Source organism: Platalea leucorodia (assembly GCF_965183815.1).
Source record: "Platalea leucorodia genome assembly, chromosome: 4".
Taxonomy (NCBI): domain Eukaryota; kingdom Metazoa; phylum Chordata; class Aves; order Pelecaniformes; family Threskiornithidae; genus Platalea; species Platalea leucorodia.
Window position 1 is genome coordinate 2,342,302 of NC_138826.1, and position 16,849 is coordinate 2,359,150.

Below are 16,849 nucleotides of genomic sequence, written 5' to 3' on the forward strand. Positions count from 1 at the left end.
CACAAGGATGCTGCTCTGGAGGGTCTGACAGCTTTCCTGAACATCTGCGCTTCCCAGCTGCCCCCCATAGAAGGCTGCCTACCAGCTTCCCAAAAATCTGCTCTCCTCAAACTACAGCCTGCACACTGCTTCTCTCCTTCCTCAGCCCCGCAGGATCCAGCAGCAGTGTCCCACAGCCCAGCCAAGGCTGCCACCAACCCCACAGCCCCAAACTGCTCTTCCTCATCAGTGAGCAACACATCCCGCTGTACACCATCCTTGGCTTGCCCATCCAGGGCCATGCATCAATAAAGCATCCTTGATATCCTCCAGAAAGCATCTTGAGAGCTTGAATCCCACCACATTGCCTGTTCACGAGATACCAACAGCGCTGAAGTCCACCATGAGAACAGGGGTCTGTGATTTGGAGACACCAGCTGTTTAAAGGTGGCTTCCATGGTTCATAGCAAACTCCCACTGTGTCACTCTCGCTGGCCTCCGGTACGTAATGCTGGTGGCATGGAGGAGCTCAGTAGCTGCCTGTTAGTTTTGATAACTGCTTATCCCACACTTAAGACTTTAAAACTTCCAGTAATGTTTATTCTTATAAACTACATGGGAGAGCTACTGAAGCCAAAGTTCCCAGATTTCAGTGGGACTTGGATTTGAGTCTACATAAATTAGACACTTAGATTTAACCCTCAGAATACGTATCCAGTTTAAGTCACCATGTTTCTAGGAACAGCTCTGTACCTAGGGATACTGACAGCAAAAGGAAAACCCAGAAGCTCGAGGCATTCAGGAGAAGCCCAAGGATTTCAGAAGAAGCCCGAGGTCTGGGATATACAGCAGTGCTCACTGCAACCTTCAGCCTTCCTGGCTGATGTAGCACCAGCTCTGTTCGCCCAAACCACAAAGCGGCAGCCACCCCATCCCTGGGCGAGGTACTTCACACCACTGCTGGGAGCACTACTTACCAGAATTTTAAAATTCTGATGCAAAATGTGAATAAGATGAGATGTGATATGGAAACCAGTACTAAATGTTTAATATGATCAGCAATTCACAATTATTTCTGAAGTGTCTTTTTCTGGATAACTTTTCCACTGCATGATCCTAGTGAGAAGATAATATGAGATGCTGCTTTTGAATAAGTTATACATTTCCCTTGCTTTACTTGAACATAACAATGCCACCGCTATTAATATTTTTACTCTACAAAACAGCACTAGCCTTCCAAAGAAAAAGTCCTTGACCAAAATACCAGAGGATATTAAACTGAGAAGTGATCTACTGATGCAAATCATTAAATCTATTTGCATTTGCTTACTGAACCCTAACACAGAAATTAAACTACATAGTGTGGGAAAAAGAGCTGGTTTTGCATGGTTAAAAGGAGACATCTTGGAAGATCCAAGCTCTATGTCATTAATTTTCCTTCTTCCCCTCATTAACAAGTAAAATGTTTTCACTGCTTGAAAAGTTTTAATAAATAGGAAAAAGCAGGGCAGCTGACATAAGTTTTTAATGTAATATACAAGAGCTTTTAATATTTTTACATATATTAATGTAAAAGCTAAAAATAAATGTTAAAAGGTTACATTTGTGAAGAAAGAAAAATGGCATTTACAGTTACAGGATAAGGTTTTAGAATTTAACTCTTTATTTTCCGGCATGGTGTTCTGAAGATCATTTGCCATTTAACTGAAAATCAATATAATGGCAAAGGTGAGCCGCTGCAGAAGAGGCACCTGCGTTAAGGACACAGGTTGCCTCATGGCTCTGCGCTCCAGGATGATTTACTGTGCTTTGTCCTACCAAGTTACAAGTCTTAAATTCTTAGAGAGGGAACTAAGGTAAGCATTTTAAGAACAGCTATAATTAGCAGAGGCATCAGTAGTAAGTGATCCTTTGTGATTTTTACTGCACATGCATGAACCACAGCAGCAAACGATGACCAGATGTTGCAGCTGCCACCTCCAGCCCGAGCTGGGCAAAGCCACCCAACACCAGATAAACCCAATCAACCCTGGCACTTCTCAGCCCCTGTGCTCCGGTCATAGCGTTTCCAGAGTCAAGGCTCTTCAGGTAGATATCAGAGACACTTCTCAGCAAGACACTTTTTGTAGTTCCACTTTCTCACTTAGGGAGAGCTGCAAGAAGGGTTCCTGTTATCCAGATGGGTGTCCGTGCTCATACCTCACTGTCTAATCTCAAAACAGCTCTGTGGCTTTACATTTTTTAGATTTTAGATTTTTTTGGAGGGCTAGAGAAGCCTGGAAGAAAACCAAGATGGAGAATTGCAATATTTAAGAATACCCACTAATTCCAATACATAATAGAAACATAATCCATGTCATTATGCAGCCCATTTTCCCATCTTTATAGCAAGGATTTGCAATGGAAAAATGCTCCACTGCATTAATCTACCTCTGGCACGAGAAGTGGAAAGGTTCCACTCATGGCCTGAATTACAGAAGAGTTAGTAAAGATACACCAGGCATAGTATCTGTGGCATAGTATAGGGCAGGGTGTCAGGAAAAGATTTCTCTCCTAAGAAATTTCTTGAAGAGATGATGCTGCATACACAAATTCTCACACTCCTCTTTGGTGAAATTATTTTTCATCACTATTACAGCTCTACATCTTCTGCACTAGAAATAAACCCATCATATTTGTGGTATTTTCAAGTGGGTGTCTGCACAAGTTATATTATCTAATACAGTTTGTTGTTATTTTTGCCATTTTAAAATATCATCACTGTAAAATGCGATCACTGGGTTGTTATAACATTCCTTGCTTTAGAAGCCTTGGCCAACCACCGAGGCTTACAAACACACACCAGTCAAGCAGCAAAGCTTCTTGTTCTGCACGCTGAAATAGGTATTCCACTGTTTTGACATGGCATTGCCTTTGTTAACATTAAAGGCTTTAAAACATCAGATTATTATACCACGAATAACTGCCCGATAGAAATCTGGATTTTTTTTTTTTTTTTAAACAGAGCCCTCAAAGGCTTCTCCGGCTAGATTTAGGGACAAAAATGCAACTGTGAAGACTTTCAAAAACACCTGCTATTTGCATCTTGTAATACTGTCTTTGACAGACGAATAGAAATGCAGCAGTGCTGTCAGGAAAAATAACACATCTAGAGTAGAGTATTGATTACAGTGGAGTTGCTCGAGATTCACTTCAGTTTAAGTGAGAGAGGAACGTGGGTTCTGCCAATCATGCAAAATAAAGTTCACCATCCACACCTGACAGTAAAACTTATCCTGCAAACCATTTCTAAAACCATATGAAACTACGTATTTGAGCTGTACTCTGTGTAAGGCTTTGACAAAGTCTAAATTTTCTACACGTTTTTAGAGCTTATTTTGTTTAAGTTTTTGAAACACTATTTCCAGTAAAAAGTTCTCTTATCTTGATGCAACATAAACAATCTGTAGCATCTCCACAAGAAACTAGGAAAAAAACCTAGCCCAGTTTATTTTTAATAAAAGGAGGACTATGCTATATAATAACTCTTCCTGCCACATCCATTGAATCTGCTGAAATAAAGATTGATGCCTGGATATTTGTAGACACTTCCACCAGAGAAGGCAATATTTCTTTTTTTCTTTTTTTTTTTTTTTTAAATATACCACCTTCCTGTTATTTGGAAGTAATTTGAAGTAACAAGCATCATCTTCCTATTACCCTGGCATCTGCATGTTTTGTTTCTAAGACAAGTGGCAGAAAACAAGATTTGTGAGACCTTAGCACCACAAGTTAAAAGATATTCAGAAATAAAAGGCTTAGAAATGTGCATAAGACTGAACTTTCCTTTTGACAACTGTTCTACACAGGCACCCAAAACATGCTTTCACTTTACTCATCAATATGAAAATCAACATTGTCGGGATTGTGAGGGGTTACGATGCAAGAGCAGCAGCCTGAAGACCAGACCAACACCGGGCACGTGGGTACTGCTGCACTGCCTCCACGCGGCGTTGCCCCCATTCTCCAGGGAACTGAACGTCTGAAATCCTGCGTGGATTTTGCCCCTACGTTGAACAAGCATCACCCCAGAAGGACCAGGCGCTCCCCAAGCCAGCCGAAGGAGCACTTTGAAGCTTGTGAGAACAAGGTATTACAGAAGCAAAGACGACGTGGAGCAGTCCAAGCCCTTCACCTAGCCACTACCAAAGGACTTAATACACACTCAGACTCACATCACATGCAGACTGTGTCTCAAACCTAATCTGTTTATATTAACGTCTACAAAAGATCCATCTAATGAACCATTTTCCAGTCACTGTAAACAGTAATTAAATACATTAAACTATAAAAAGGAAAGTGCCATGCAAAACATACTTTGATCATTGATAAGTGCTGTCAGCTTGGATGATTACGGTATTTACAAGAGTAAGTGCTCTGTTTTAGCTGGCAGGAAAGCGATGCATCTGGACTTGTCCACAGTCGGTGTTTTAACATCTTCCCCTACGGGAGGGCTACGACCTCACAGAGGACAAACACTGCTGCCGTACCGGTTAAGAAAACCAACGAAAAATAAATAATAATTTTCCAAAAAGTGCAGAGATGTTGATTTTTTTTTTTTCTGTTACAACTCATAAGCTCTACATACTGCATGTGGACCATAGGATGACTTCCTACGGGCAGTGGTCTTGGTCTTTGAAATACCCAGTGACACAGCTTCACTTATACAAGAATAAGGGTTGTAAATAGAGTTGCCCATCTTCAGCAGCAGAAACATCAGGCTCTGCAGAAGGAACAGAACCCCGTGGCTTGGTTCCACCAGATGCACCACATCCTTCCTCAAGAAACAACCTGGAGTCTATAGAGCCTATGGTACCAGTAGCTTAAGTTTCAAGCAGGTCTCTAGTACACCTTTCCCCTCCCTGCTCCCGCTCTACATGTAGAGACCATCCCAAAGCCATCAACTTTACTGCAAATGTGTACTTCTCATTCAGGTTTTATCCTATACCACTTTAATTAGAAAATCTCTGCTGTTACATAATAATTTTAAGGAAGAACTGAATGGGGAAGAGTGGCACCTCTTCCAAGATACACTGCCAATAACACCCTCTATTCACAGAAGTCACATCAGGCACTCACGGTAAACCAGAAATCTATCCACAGCAGCTAAGCGGAGTAGTCGCACACCTACATCCTTCAGTTGGTTTTTAGTATGTCCCTGAGCTCCACTAAGTTTCTTGGCCTTGGCTGATGCTTATTGGAAAAATAGGAGGAGTGGCACCCTCCCAAATGCCTCCCACTTGTGGCATCAAAGTGAGATATCACTCACAGTAAATTTTACAGTATGAGGAATGAAACAGTTAGCAAAGTTGACATTTAAACCATCATCACTGGCTATGATTAAATACCTCAGAGATGAACAGAGTGGTTCACACCTCTCCGAGTTATTGTTCTAGGCTCTTATCAGACTCCTGTACACCGCTGCATCCGCTGCGTTTTCACACACTTGAGATTTTCTATGAATCTGTAATAGCTGGAAACCTGTTTAAACTGAGATTCTGGAGAGTTTCTGATAATGTTAAACTGGCAGAGAGAGATTGACTGAAACCCTGGCGAACTTCTTGAACTGCAGATTCACCCTTAAAAGGTTTAGGCAGATTAATAATACGAGAATGGCCAAACTGGATCCCTGTTCCTCCTTCTCTGATCTCTCTCAGTAAGATGTAGGGAAATGAAACACTGTAAAGAAAATTGCAAATAACCTGCAAGAAATACAGTGGGCAGATGGGATCACACTGCTTCCAAAAGAATCTCTCTTCTCAAAACAGCATAAAGGGAAGTTTGGGGTGTTCCTACACCACCAGGAAAATGCACATTTTGACCATTCAAGTCACAGTAAAGCAAGCCAACCTGCCCAACCTCAGTTCGCAGGAACACGGATGAAATACTAAAAACTCCTTTGCACTCTCTTGAATTCAAGTTCGCAGCCATACTGACAACTCCCAGCTCCGAGTCCCTGGAGGAGGAGCAGACCACCTGCACACGTTGTCTCCTGAAGGAGATGGGAGCTCGGGTTCCTCTGCCGAGCTCGAGCCAGCCATGCACCCCGGCTGGAGCAGCAGGAGCCCAGCGGCGAGGGGGTGGCTGTCCCCAAATCATCCAGATGGCCCCAGCGCTGGGCCCATCCAAGGAGGGCAGCAACAGACCACAGCCAGCTCAGCTGAGCTTTTAAGTGGAAAACTCCACGACTTCTCATGGTGGCATCCTTAAATCCCATGGGGGATGTCAATAGTAGCATAATCTGGGATCTGTGCCCACTCATCAGAAGGCAAATTTAACTTTCATTTCACATGCACGCTCATCAGTACGCAGTAATAAGTTGCCCTGTTTATGACCCTGTGCCCAGCAGGACAGGATTTTCCAACCACACACTGGAAGCCGTTTCATCTTACCTCAAGGCATGTTATACTACTGCCCTTTCTTTTACTAAAATCTTCCAGTTGCCACCATATTTCACATCTGCCGGCTACACAACCAGTGCTGCATGCTGACTGCGCAGGGCGATGGGAACCCCGGGCGACTTTCCTGAGGGAAGAGGGAATTCCTGAAAGAATCTGGATTTTTGCAACACAGGGGAAAAAAAAAAAACCAAAAAAACCTGTTCCCTGCTGCCATCCCAACTGCCAAGTCAACATCCCTGTGCTTCCAAAGTATCTTCTGCTGTAAATATTTAGCACAGGAAAATACAAGCATGGTTTCTGTTACTGTTAAGAGAAGTCAGGAGTGCAACTCCCCACTCGCCCAGCAGATAATTTACCCTTCTGGCTCAGGAGTAAGACAAGGCTTCCCAAAACAGCCGTCCCAAGGTGGGAACACTGCAGACGACAGCGGAATAATGAAGAAAGCTCATTCAGAAACATCAAAGCTGCTAGAGACACTTAGAAGTACAACAGCAGTAAAAAAGTGAGTTTTTCTTTTGGACCTGAGTAGAAAGAGTTAAACACTCACAATATTTCAGGCAGGAATATGGGAGGAAAGAAAACCTTCTTGATCAAAACTAATGCTTATATTTGTATACACTGAAAGAAAAACTACAACAGCTGATATAGTACTAAATATACACATACAGAATATACATACTTTTAGTTCTTTTTTTGAAAATATGAACTATGAATCTGAAGTTCTCAGAAACAGACAAACTGATAAAAAACAAGCTTCATCCTCGGTATACTTCTTGCCCCCCTTTACAACCCCAAAGCACCTCCTCAGGATGCTGCACGTAGGTTAAAACTACTGCAGCCTCCGTCGTACAGCGTATGGGTATCGAACGCAAAGACTTTGATTATTCCTAAGCTATTCTGATACTGACATTGTATATTCTGGTTTATCTTCAGCATTTTATTAATTGACAACACCAACCCAAATGATAAGCAAACAAGCCAATCCACAATTTAAATACTAAAATAAAAATAAGTGATTTCAAGTTACCACTTTAAGTTAGCCAAATGTTAGTACTGCACATAGATTAAAAAATGGTTAGAAACAATTTTAGTTATTCAGTAAAATGTTCACAATCATATTTAGCTGAAAGTCTTCACATATAAATACAAAATCTTATTTTATGTATATATACACACATATATTTAAAAAGCTTGAATAAAAATTCCTCCTCCCCAAACAGAAACCATTACGCTGTGACGTGCCTTGACTTTTAAACTCTACCAGCTTCACGAGGAGCAGAATAACCTTAGGTTATTACAATTAGTTTCATCTCATTAATAGATCAATTTCTTTCAAGCATACTGAAAACTGAATTTTACTTTGTTGCTTCTCCTTGTAGTCTACATTATAGTCTGTGTTCTTAACTTTTAAGGAGAACCATCACAGAATAGGTTGTAATCTCAGGTGATTAATTGCACAGCATTTTACAAGCTGTAAAATAGAGCAAGATCTCCACAAACTGATTATGCCATTAACCAGGCACTCTTATCAGATTTTTTCCTACAACTAGCAGGTTTGTCTGATGATTGCAAGTCTTAAGTATTTATATATTTCAAAGGTTTACTTATTTTTGTTGTTAAAAACCCCTAAAATCTATATTGATTGTTACATGAAAAGTCCCAAGCAACACGGAGCAGAATACCAATATTTATTACCAGACTCACGCTCATTATGGTTCTCTCTGACAGGGGTCCATTAAAATCAATTTTTATGTTTCTTACGTTTTTTTTCCACCCAATGTTCTTACCATAGTGTTTATTAGCCAGTTAGGAGAAACACTGGGCACTGTTTTGGTTTTATTTTATTCTGTCGAAAATAATGAGGCCAGATTTAACAACTATTCACTAGCGATGAGTAGAAGAGATTAAATGTTATACTTCAGCACAAACCTTTACAGATAGCTTTAAAATTTTTAGAACTTTATCATCGGTAAAGACAAAAGCGAGTCCCACCTTCCACCTCTTTTTTGGATTTAAATTCTTAAAGTAATTGGAAGGATATTCTACTTACCATTAACTTCTGAAACACTCTTGAGTAATATCCCACCTATGACAATTTTTGCGTATAAATCATGCAATCTGCTAAGCTAAGGGTTATCAAGATGCCACTAAAGCTGCAACACTTCTGTGAGGCCGGCAAATTAAGTCAGCTCACCACTGAGAAAACTGAAAGACCAAGATCAGATAGAAATTAAAGAATCGGGAAAAGGAGCCAGGCTGCCTGATGTCTGCCTGAAGAACAAGATCACAAGATCCTTCTTCAACCAGCCAACCTGGCCATGTCGGAGTGAGTGCCAGCCCCTGTGAACCAGCTGTCCTTACAAACGGGACCAACCTTGCCTTGCAGCAAGGCTCCCCCCAGGAGCGGAGGGACCCATAGTTTGTGAGTAGCAGCATCTTTGATTTGTGAAAGCAGAGGTAACAAAGCACTCGGAGCTTTTGGAGACACACGAGTGATTTCCTGGAAAAAGGTCTGTGCGCCTGAAGGATCGATTCCTCTACCCTGCCTCCCCCCCACCACTTGCTCTGAAGATATTTACTGTCCCTAAGAATTTTGTTCAAAAAGAGAAGGCAAGCCCATCAAGTGAAACATTTGAAACCTCAACATTAAAACACGGAAGTCAAACACAGAGCTTTGCTCTTACTTCTCCAGGAGAGCCACACAAACACACCCAGTATGTGTATATATATACACACACGCATACACACACACTCCACCATCCACCTCCTTGGCCTCTACTAATTAAAAGCCTGTAATTATTTTCTTCCAATAATCTGCCATTTCACTTGGAGCCTGTATTTTTTAGTACCCCCAACTTTGCAATTGTTTTTTATCTTCAGCTTTTATTTTCATGCAATTCACTATATCTAGCATTGTCAAGAACGCACAATTCCTCATATTTGTCACCTTCAAGCCCCCACAGACCTTTTTTCCTACTATTCTTCCACCCACTCATTGACATTTCATCTTCTCAAGGGTGAAGAGTCCTCATGTCCTTAGCTGGTCTCCAGGCAGATGCTGCCCTGCAGCAAAGACAAGCTTCGGCCTTATCCTAAATACTGCTTTATTTCCATTCCTCCTCATCAGAAATCCAGTACTGAAATCAGCATCTGAAGAAACTGAAGTATTTGTTTCTGTATCACTGGAGTTGGCAAAACTGTCAAACCCAGAGGCCTGAGGGTTTTTGTATTAGAGGCAAAACCATATTTCAGTCAGAATACACATTATACTTCATATTCCTGATTACTTTTACACACACTTAAATTACAAGGGTAATAAAATAGGAAAACAGAAAAGGGGAAACCCCACAAATCAATGGAGAATTTCAGAAGCGAAAAGCAGGGGAGACAAGGACAATGTGGAGAAGGAAGCCAAACCTGTTTGCGTCTTGTCAGGAACAGTTCTGCGGTAACGGACTGTGGCAAAGCTGCAATTTTTATTACCAAAAACAGTTGAAGAGACCAGCCTTAACAAGTAGTAGTATTGGTAACTCTCATTTTGGCAGAGGAATTTGGCAAAGAAATGTGGCATCTAGTAATTTTGAAAGAATTCAGTGTTCCTTCTAAAAGTGTCAGTCAGCATTTCCTCACAAATGAGGAAAAAGCAAACCAAAGATCTGAACAGGCCAGATGTACGTTAGCAGATTGAACAGCACTTACTCAACAGTAAAATATACCCATAGCTCCTCAGTCAGGCCTATATCTGAGACACCACCTCCACCGCCATGTATATCATCTGTTCTGAACTCCACAAGACATCACAGCTATGCAAAACCAAAGCTCTCACAAGTAATATACAGTAATTAAAACAATTATTCAATCCTGCTTCTGCCTATTGGAACATATAGCTCTAGATACAGGCCTGCAAAATTTGCAAAGCATGTAAGGAAGTCTTACTCCTCAGTGACAGGTTTACATGTGTGTCCAAAATTAGGGGGCAGGATGGACTTTCAAAACCTACGTTAAAAATGCTTTTATTTTAGAACATTTCTTTGCTAATATTATAGATGCAGCAGAGAAAGAAATGCATTTTAGAGCTGCTACTCCTTAAAGGTACAAAAGAAGCTGCTGCTGCCTCTCACAGGAGCAAGTACTCTGTTCCCAGTAAGGCTAGTAAAAACAAGTACGTATAGTCGTGTCTGAGGTCCTCTGGGCAATCTCTTGCCTTTACCACATACATAAACATAGGATCAATAGGACATGAACTTACCCACTTGGCAGCACGCTCATTTTTGGAAGTTTTATTTCATGTAAGCCGGTTTCACACCCAGATATCCTGAGTTTTCCCACGGGGCTAAGCAGAACCGCGTGTTTCTGCTTGCACTGAGATTCTCCCTCTTTGGAAGTCACCTGTTCATAAAAACAAACTCCTCTTTAATTGCATGCATTTTCACCAAGGAACATTCATCAAGACATTGAGTAGTTTTCAAAAGTAATTTAAAAAAAAAAAGGGCAGGAAACAGCATATTTCAAGTTTCCTCCACTATGGCCTTTACTTTCAAAACTCCAACTTAAAATGATCCATCCTAAGAAGTCAACATCTAAAATCAAAGTCTCAATAAACATGTTAACTAGCAGAACAGTGACCTTCGTAAAAATCTCAAGTACTGGCAGTTTCATGGTTGGTTTATCAGTAACATCTGATGTGTTTTGACACTGATTTCAAAAGGATTATTGTGACAAAAGTATATTCACTGGCTTACAGCAGCAGTGTTATGCAAATAACTGCTGGAACACAAACAGAATGTGTCTGCTAGAAAAAAATATACAAAAAAAATCAATCATTCCTTAGTAAAAGAAACATTTTTTTATTCCCATTGTTACTAGTCTGGTTTTACGATTACTGATAGGATGTAGTTGGAAACAGATGCCAAGCATTTCTCAATATTGTACAAGACCAACAATAACATACTTGTCAAATTCATCTTGGCTAAAAAATAAATCCAGTCTGACTCAGTAGATGTTTGAGCTGTATTTCCAGTTTGGTTTGTACAACCATCAGGAGAGAAACAGGACAGAACACCACAAGTATGTCTGCTGCAGTCTCGTAGGTTGGGACCACATCGCCATCGGTGCTGTACAACCAGGACAAAAAAGCCTTTACTCCAAAGAGCTAAATTCCAGTGAAAATGGACAGAAAAGTGAACAGAACAAAGAAACCCAAGAAGCTGTAGGGCTAACTCAATCAACAAACATCCCCGTTACAGTGAGAGCCCAACAGGGTTTCTTGGTTTTCAGTCCCTCAGACAGCCCAGCTAACTCGCCATTTGCCTCACACCTGAAAAATTTGCTTGTTACAGCAATACTCAGAACCACCAGCCTCCACAGGCAACTGCGCAAACTTATTTTCCCCACTATTTACCCAAGTCAATAGTCTGCCCCGCAGCGCCCCGAAGCCCCCCCCACGACGCCTACACCTGCCTACGGCGAGGGGGACGGTGCCGAGAGCCCGGTGAAGGACCGGGGGAAATGCAGACGTGATTACGAAGCTGGGACACCGACTGAAGAGCACAGTGACAGACTCGGGGTGCAGCAGGAGAGAGGAAAATCTACGCGTGACGACTTACAGCTGGCCACTGCTTGTAGCTGTACAATAATTTTGTTTTCCAAATGAGATAATTTCTTTCTAAATCTCTTTATTAAGCGCTATGTAATGAAGTCACACATGCAAGTAGTATAAACAGAGTGAAGAGAGGAGAAAAAAAACACGTAGACAGTTCTGCCCACCAGGGCAAAAGTAAACTCAAACCTCTGGATTTCGGGAAGCATTTATGCAATTCCTCGGTTACAGCCAGGCAGCCGCCAGCACACATTTACTCAGCTTCGAGTTCTGCGCAGTGTGCGGGGCTCGAAGAACTGCAGGTTCCTCGTGGTTTGTTTAGTTCGATTGTAATCCAAATCGGCTTTTTGCTAAATAATCAGGTGGTTGCGGGTGTTACGAAGAAGCTCTCCTTTTCAGCCAACTTTTTCCTCGTTCCTTCTCCCTCCTCAAGGAAAGGACATGGGTGAACTTTTTTTTTGGAGCAGCACCTCACTGCAGAAGTCTTAGTAAAAAAGCAACATAAAAGTTTACTTATGTGGAAAACCAGTATACATTCTTCATTTTTATTTGTGTGACAGCCCTAAACGAGATGCACTGAACCTCATACCATGTACTCCATGAATATAACAACTTAGCGATAAGAGGACAGCTTTTTCATTATAACAAAACAGAGGATGCAGCGAGTAACAGAAAACTATAAATAACCCTATGAGTTCACACCAAGTTGAACTAAGCTTTATAGATGAAAACCTTGAGTGAGTACAACTAGTATTTTCAGTCTTGCTTATCATACGCATCGGGCGGCAATATTTAGAAGGTTTATTTTTATAAAAGAATGAAATTGCATGACATATATCCACACACAGATGTGATTGGGTTGGGAGCCTCAAAGATGAAGGTCACCACCCAGATGTACCATGTCCAGATACTAATGTGCCTTTTCACTATTTACCTGCAGCTACTGAGACGAGCCAGAGAAGAGCGAGGTAACGATACGCTCCTGCAGGCAGTGCTATTTTAAAATAAAGTGAAATTTTATTCAAGATTGCAATTAATTGCAACGGTTGTCAGATGCAAATAAACAGCCTTGAAACTTGGCCAGCTGGAGTTACCAAACCCTTAGATACCATTTACTGCAGAGTGGTGGACACTGAAAACCTGCTCCTGCCCACATCCTTCCATACAGGCACAATTTGCTCAACACCATCCTCCCCACACTGCCCTTGCTGAAGCTGTGAGAACTAGAAATGAAGCGCAGCTTAAAGCAAAAAACTAATAAATCCAAATAAACTGCCTCCTGCCTTTTTTCTCCAGCTTATGTAAACGCATCATTTGAGGAATTTTGATCAGGTACTGCCTGAACTCCACCTTCACTCTCCCTTTCCACTGTAATACCTACAAATCTGTGTCAAAATCTCTCATAATTTCATAATTTATTAGGTAGAAAAAAATAGGACTTTTAGAAAGGAAACTTCTCCTGCTATCCTCTGGAGTCTTGCTACAGAAATGAAAATGTAGGTGCAGTGTATGTAAGTCTCTATCTCACTAGACTGCTAAATGCTCTACAGAAAATTGGAAGACTGTTAGCTAATGGAATTAAGTCCTTTTTGTCATTAATAACAGACGAGTATCAAAAAGGTTTTCACAGTGGAAGATTTATCAGTGAGAATATTCTCATGATGTATGAGTTAATGCCCTGTACAGAGGAGCCTCATTTTCGAGGCGTGCTCCCATGACCTCGCCATGGCACATGCCTCGGTGGCCCCAGGCTCCTCCGACGGGCGAAGGTCCCCCAAATGACACATCAACTCTGAACACCACTAGGAAACAGATGTGCCGCTCAAATGGCTTTCCCAGAGTTCGGATGCTAAGGATGCAAAACAGCAGCGAGTTTTATCTCCTAAACGAGGTGCCGTGAACCCAAAAGCCAGCATCGGCTCGATGACTTGCATACAAGGATCTTCGCCTCTTATGCTTTCCACTGCAACTCAGTTTAACAGCCTCGCTGCAGCCAAGGTTTTCAGTACTAAAACATACCTCCCATTTGATTAAATATGAATTTCATTTAAATTTGCATTAATGGTCTTCCACATTAAAGTAATTAAAAATTATTTTCTATGTTGTACTGCTCCTAAACCCCCAAAAATGCCACTGTAGTTTGATCTGAGGTCCTAGAATCCAATTCATATCCATAATGGGGAATGGATAAATAAAAAAAACACAGAGAAATCTCAAGGATCAACAAGGTTCAAAAAAATCCACAGCAAAGTGTTTCCATGCTTCATGTTCTCCCGCAAGGTTTGCGTTTTCCAGAGGACAAGCCAAGAGAGCAAACCTCCCGGCATTTCCTGCGCTTCAGCACCATGCCCCAAATCCCTGTTACCGAACTGAAGGGGAGAAAGAATGCAAAACAGCTTCATGAACATCGCTTCCCAACTTTTCCTGGGTTCTCCTCTTAAAGATCTCAGAGCGCATGTGTACAGCGTTAAAACCCTAGAGACTGCAGACTTCTGCTGGAAAAATGCAGCAGGACTGCCTGTGGATGTGTCTGCACCCACCACAAGCGTTCAGCCCTCAGGATATCAGAAACTGTTTTAAAACAAGTTCTGTCCAAAGGCTGTGGTCAAGGAGACCAAAGATCTCACACGTTCACACGTTTTCCCTTCACTATTATTGAGCACATGAATCCTTTCCATCAGGAAGGAGCCAGAGCCCCATCTCTGATGGATTTCCCTCTACTGGTATTTTTATTTCCTTCACTCTGCTTTAGCAACAATATAAACCTACCATGCCATACCAACATACTAACAATAATCCCCTCCGCCACCACCTGCATCTGATTTAACAGGGTATTTCCATTAGGCTATAGCATGTGGCTGAACTTCAAATGGAAGTCCTCATAATTTTTTTTTTTACTGGAATATTTCCGAGATTGAAGGCAAAAATGAATATATTCAACTGCTAAACCTAAACTGACATGTCTTCACACATTCTGCAATTTTTTTTTAAACCAAGAGAGTCCAAGTGCATTAACCAGCGAGATGTCACAGCTGCCTCCAAGAAATGGGTCTCTTGATCTTTTCAGATTAACAGAAAGTGCTAATTGCTGAGCTACCTGATAATGTAAACACAACCAACAGGATGAAATTGCATTACAGTTCTTTTCCCTATTTCACTTGCCATTTCTCAAACCTAGAAATGGTCGTATTTCTACCATTTCTAGACTAGCCACCACTACGCATTTGAAAATTCTCTACTTGGTTCTTCCACACCATGAAAGTTACTGTTATTTAAAAATAAAGAACCCACTCAGATGCCATCCTAGGTTTCTCATGCAATCTTGCTCCAATGTTGGGCTAGGATAACACTACATACTGGCTTCAAAAATTAAAAATAATTGTCAGCACCTTTTGTCTGAGAGGATCCCGAATAGCACCATACCTGCTAGTAGCACAAATCATAGGGCTTCTTAGCTGCAAAAGCTGAATTTCTGGACACATTTATCCAAGAGATCAACACAGTTTGAGGGTAGTTTCACTTGGAGAGCACTGACGCTAGCCCATCCCACTCAAGGTGCACCAAGCACCAACTCGTTCATTTACTTCCTATTCTCCATAAATATATCCTAAAGACTCACCACTTCGCTATTCTGACATATTTGCATTAGGAAGCTAGCATATGAGCTATAATTCTCAAGCACCTGCCCTGTTTCTATGATGCCATAAAATATCAGTGACTTGCCAAAAAGCAATACCAGGAATTTGTTGAGTTTGAGAGGATGATCAATAAATGCCAGGGAAGCTGCTTCTTCATCCTAATTACAGGAAAGAAATACCAGTCCTGAACTCTTTAAGTGTCCTTCTTTTGAGTATCACAGTGTTCTCAAACCTGCTTGTTATTGATTCGAGTTTCAAATTAAAATTCAATGAAAGCCTGAAATATTGGATTTAAATTTAAGGGGAATACTTCATAGGTACCTGGACTGGTTTGGCAATTTGCTACCTCATTTCAGTCATCTTGCTACAGTCATTCTTCCTGATCCAATAAGTTTACATCCTTCTCATAACAAAATCCTTATCAAATCGCATCAGCGGTATTTGTCAAGGCAAAAAACAATCAGGGACCATCATAAGAAATAAGAAGTTAGACACGTCCGTCTCCATCGTTATCAACTCCACAGCAGCAAGGTCAGCAGAACAGAGGAGAGTCGCCTGTTTACGCACACCCCCTCTATTCTGCAGCGTAAAGGTCAGCGTATCCCTCATGTAATACAGCAGCAGCGAGCGCTGCAATTAGGGCAACTACTGGTTGCCTTTGCAGCCATACCCTTAACTGGGAGTTTGGAAACAGTGCTATGGCTGTTCCATACTGAGACAGCTGAAGGAAGAAAAATCCAGTCATTAACATCTCCTGTTACCACTGTAAAGGCAACTGCGTGAAATTATAATTTAGAAACACAATCCCTAACGCTGTTGGCAAAATGTTTTAATTGCAGAAAGCTTCTGCCACCCCACCTGGGGCTGCAGGGACGAACGACGAGGCTGACCGCAGCCCCCATTTGGCACGGCTGCTGGTGAGCCTCCGCATGCCAGTGGTCCACTCATCCGAGGTTTTCACTGAATTATAGTTCTCTCAACATCTCCTTAATAGTTTAAAACTTCCTGTATTTGTTTTACCAGTTTACGCATGTTTATTTAAAAGGAAACAATCCATTGTACGTTAAGAATATGGGAAAAGATATTAATAGCAAAGGTAATGCATTTGTGCACACATACTTCAGCGTGGAGGGTAATTTTCTAACCTCATGCGGCTAGTCTGAGATAAGAAAGCCACTTCTTACATTCAGTGC

General features: G+C 41.4%; 1 protein-coding gene across 1 annotated transcript in view; it reads right to left on the bottom strand.

Moving 5' to 3' along the window:
* MGMT (O-6-methylguanine-DNA methyltransferase) overlaps window positions 1–16,849 on the bottom strand; it is a 170,787-nt gene that overhangs the window by 136,236 nt on the left and 17,702 nt on the right. The window contains exon 3 of the mRNA XM_082308116.1: window positions 10,669–10,808. Coding sequence (XP_082164242.1) covers window positions 10,669–10,808 — 140 coding nt within the window. The remainder of the gene's footprint in view (window positions 1–10,668; window positions 10,809–16,849) is intronic.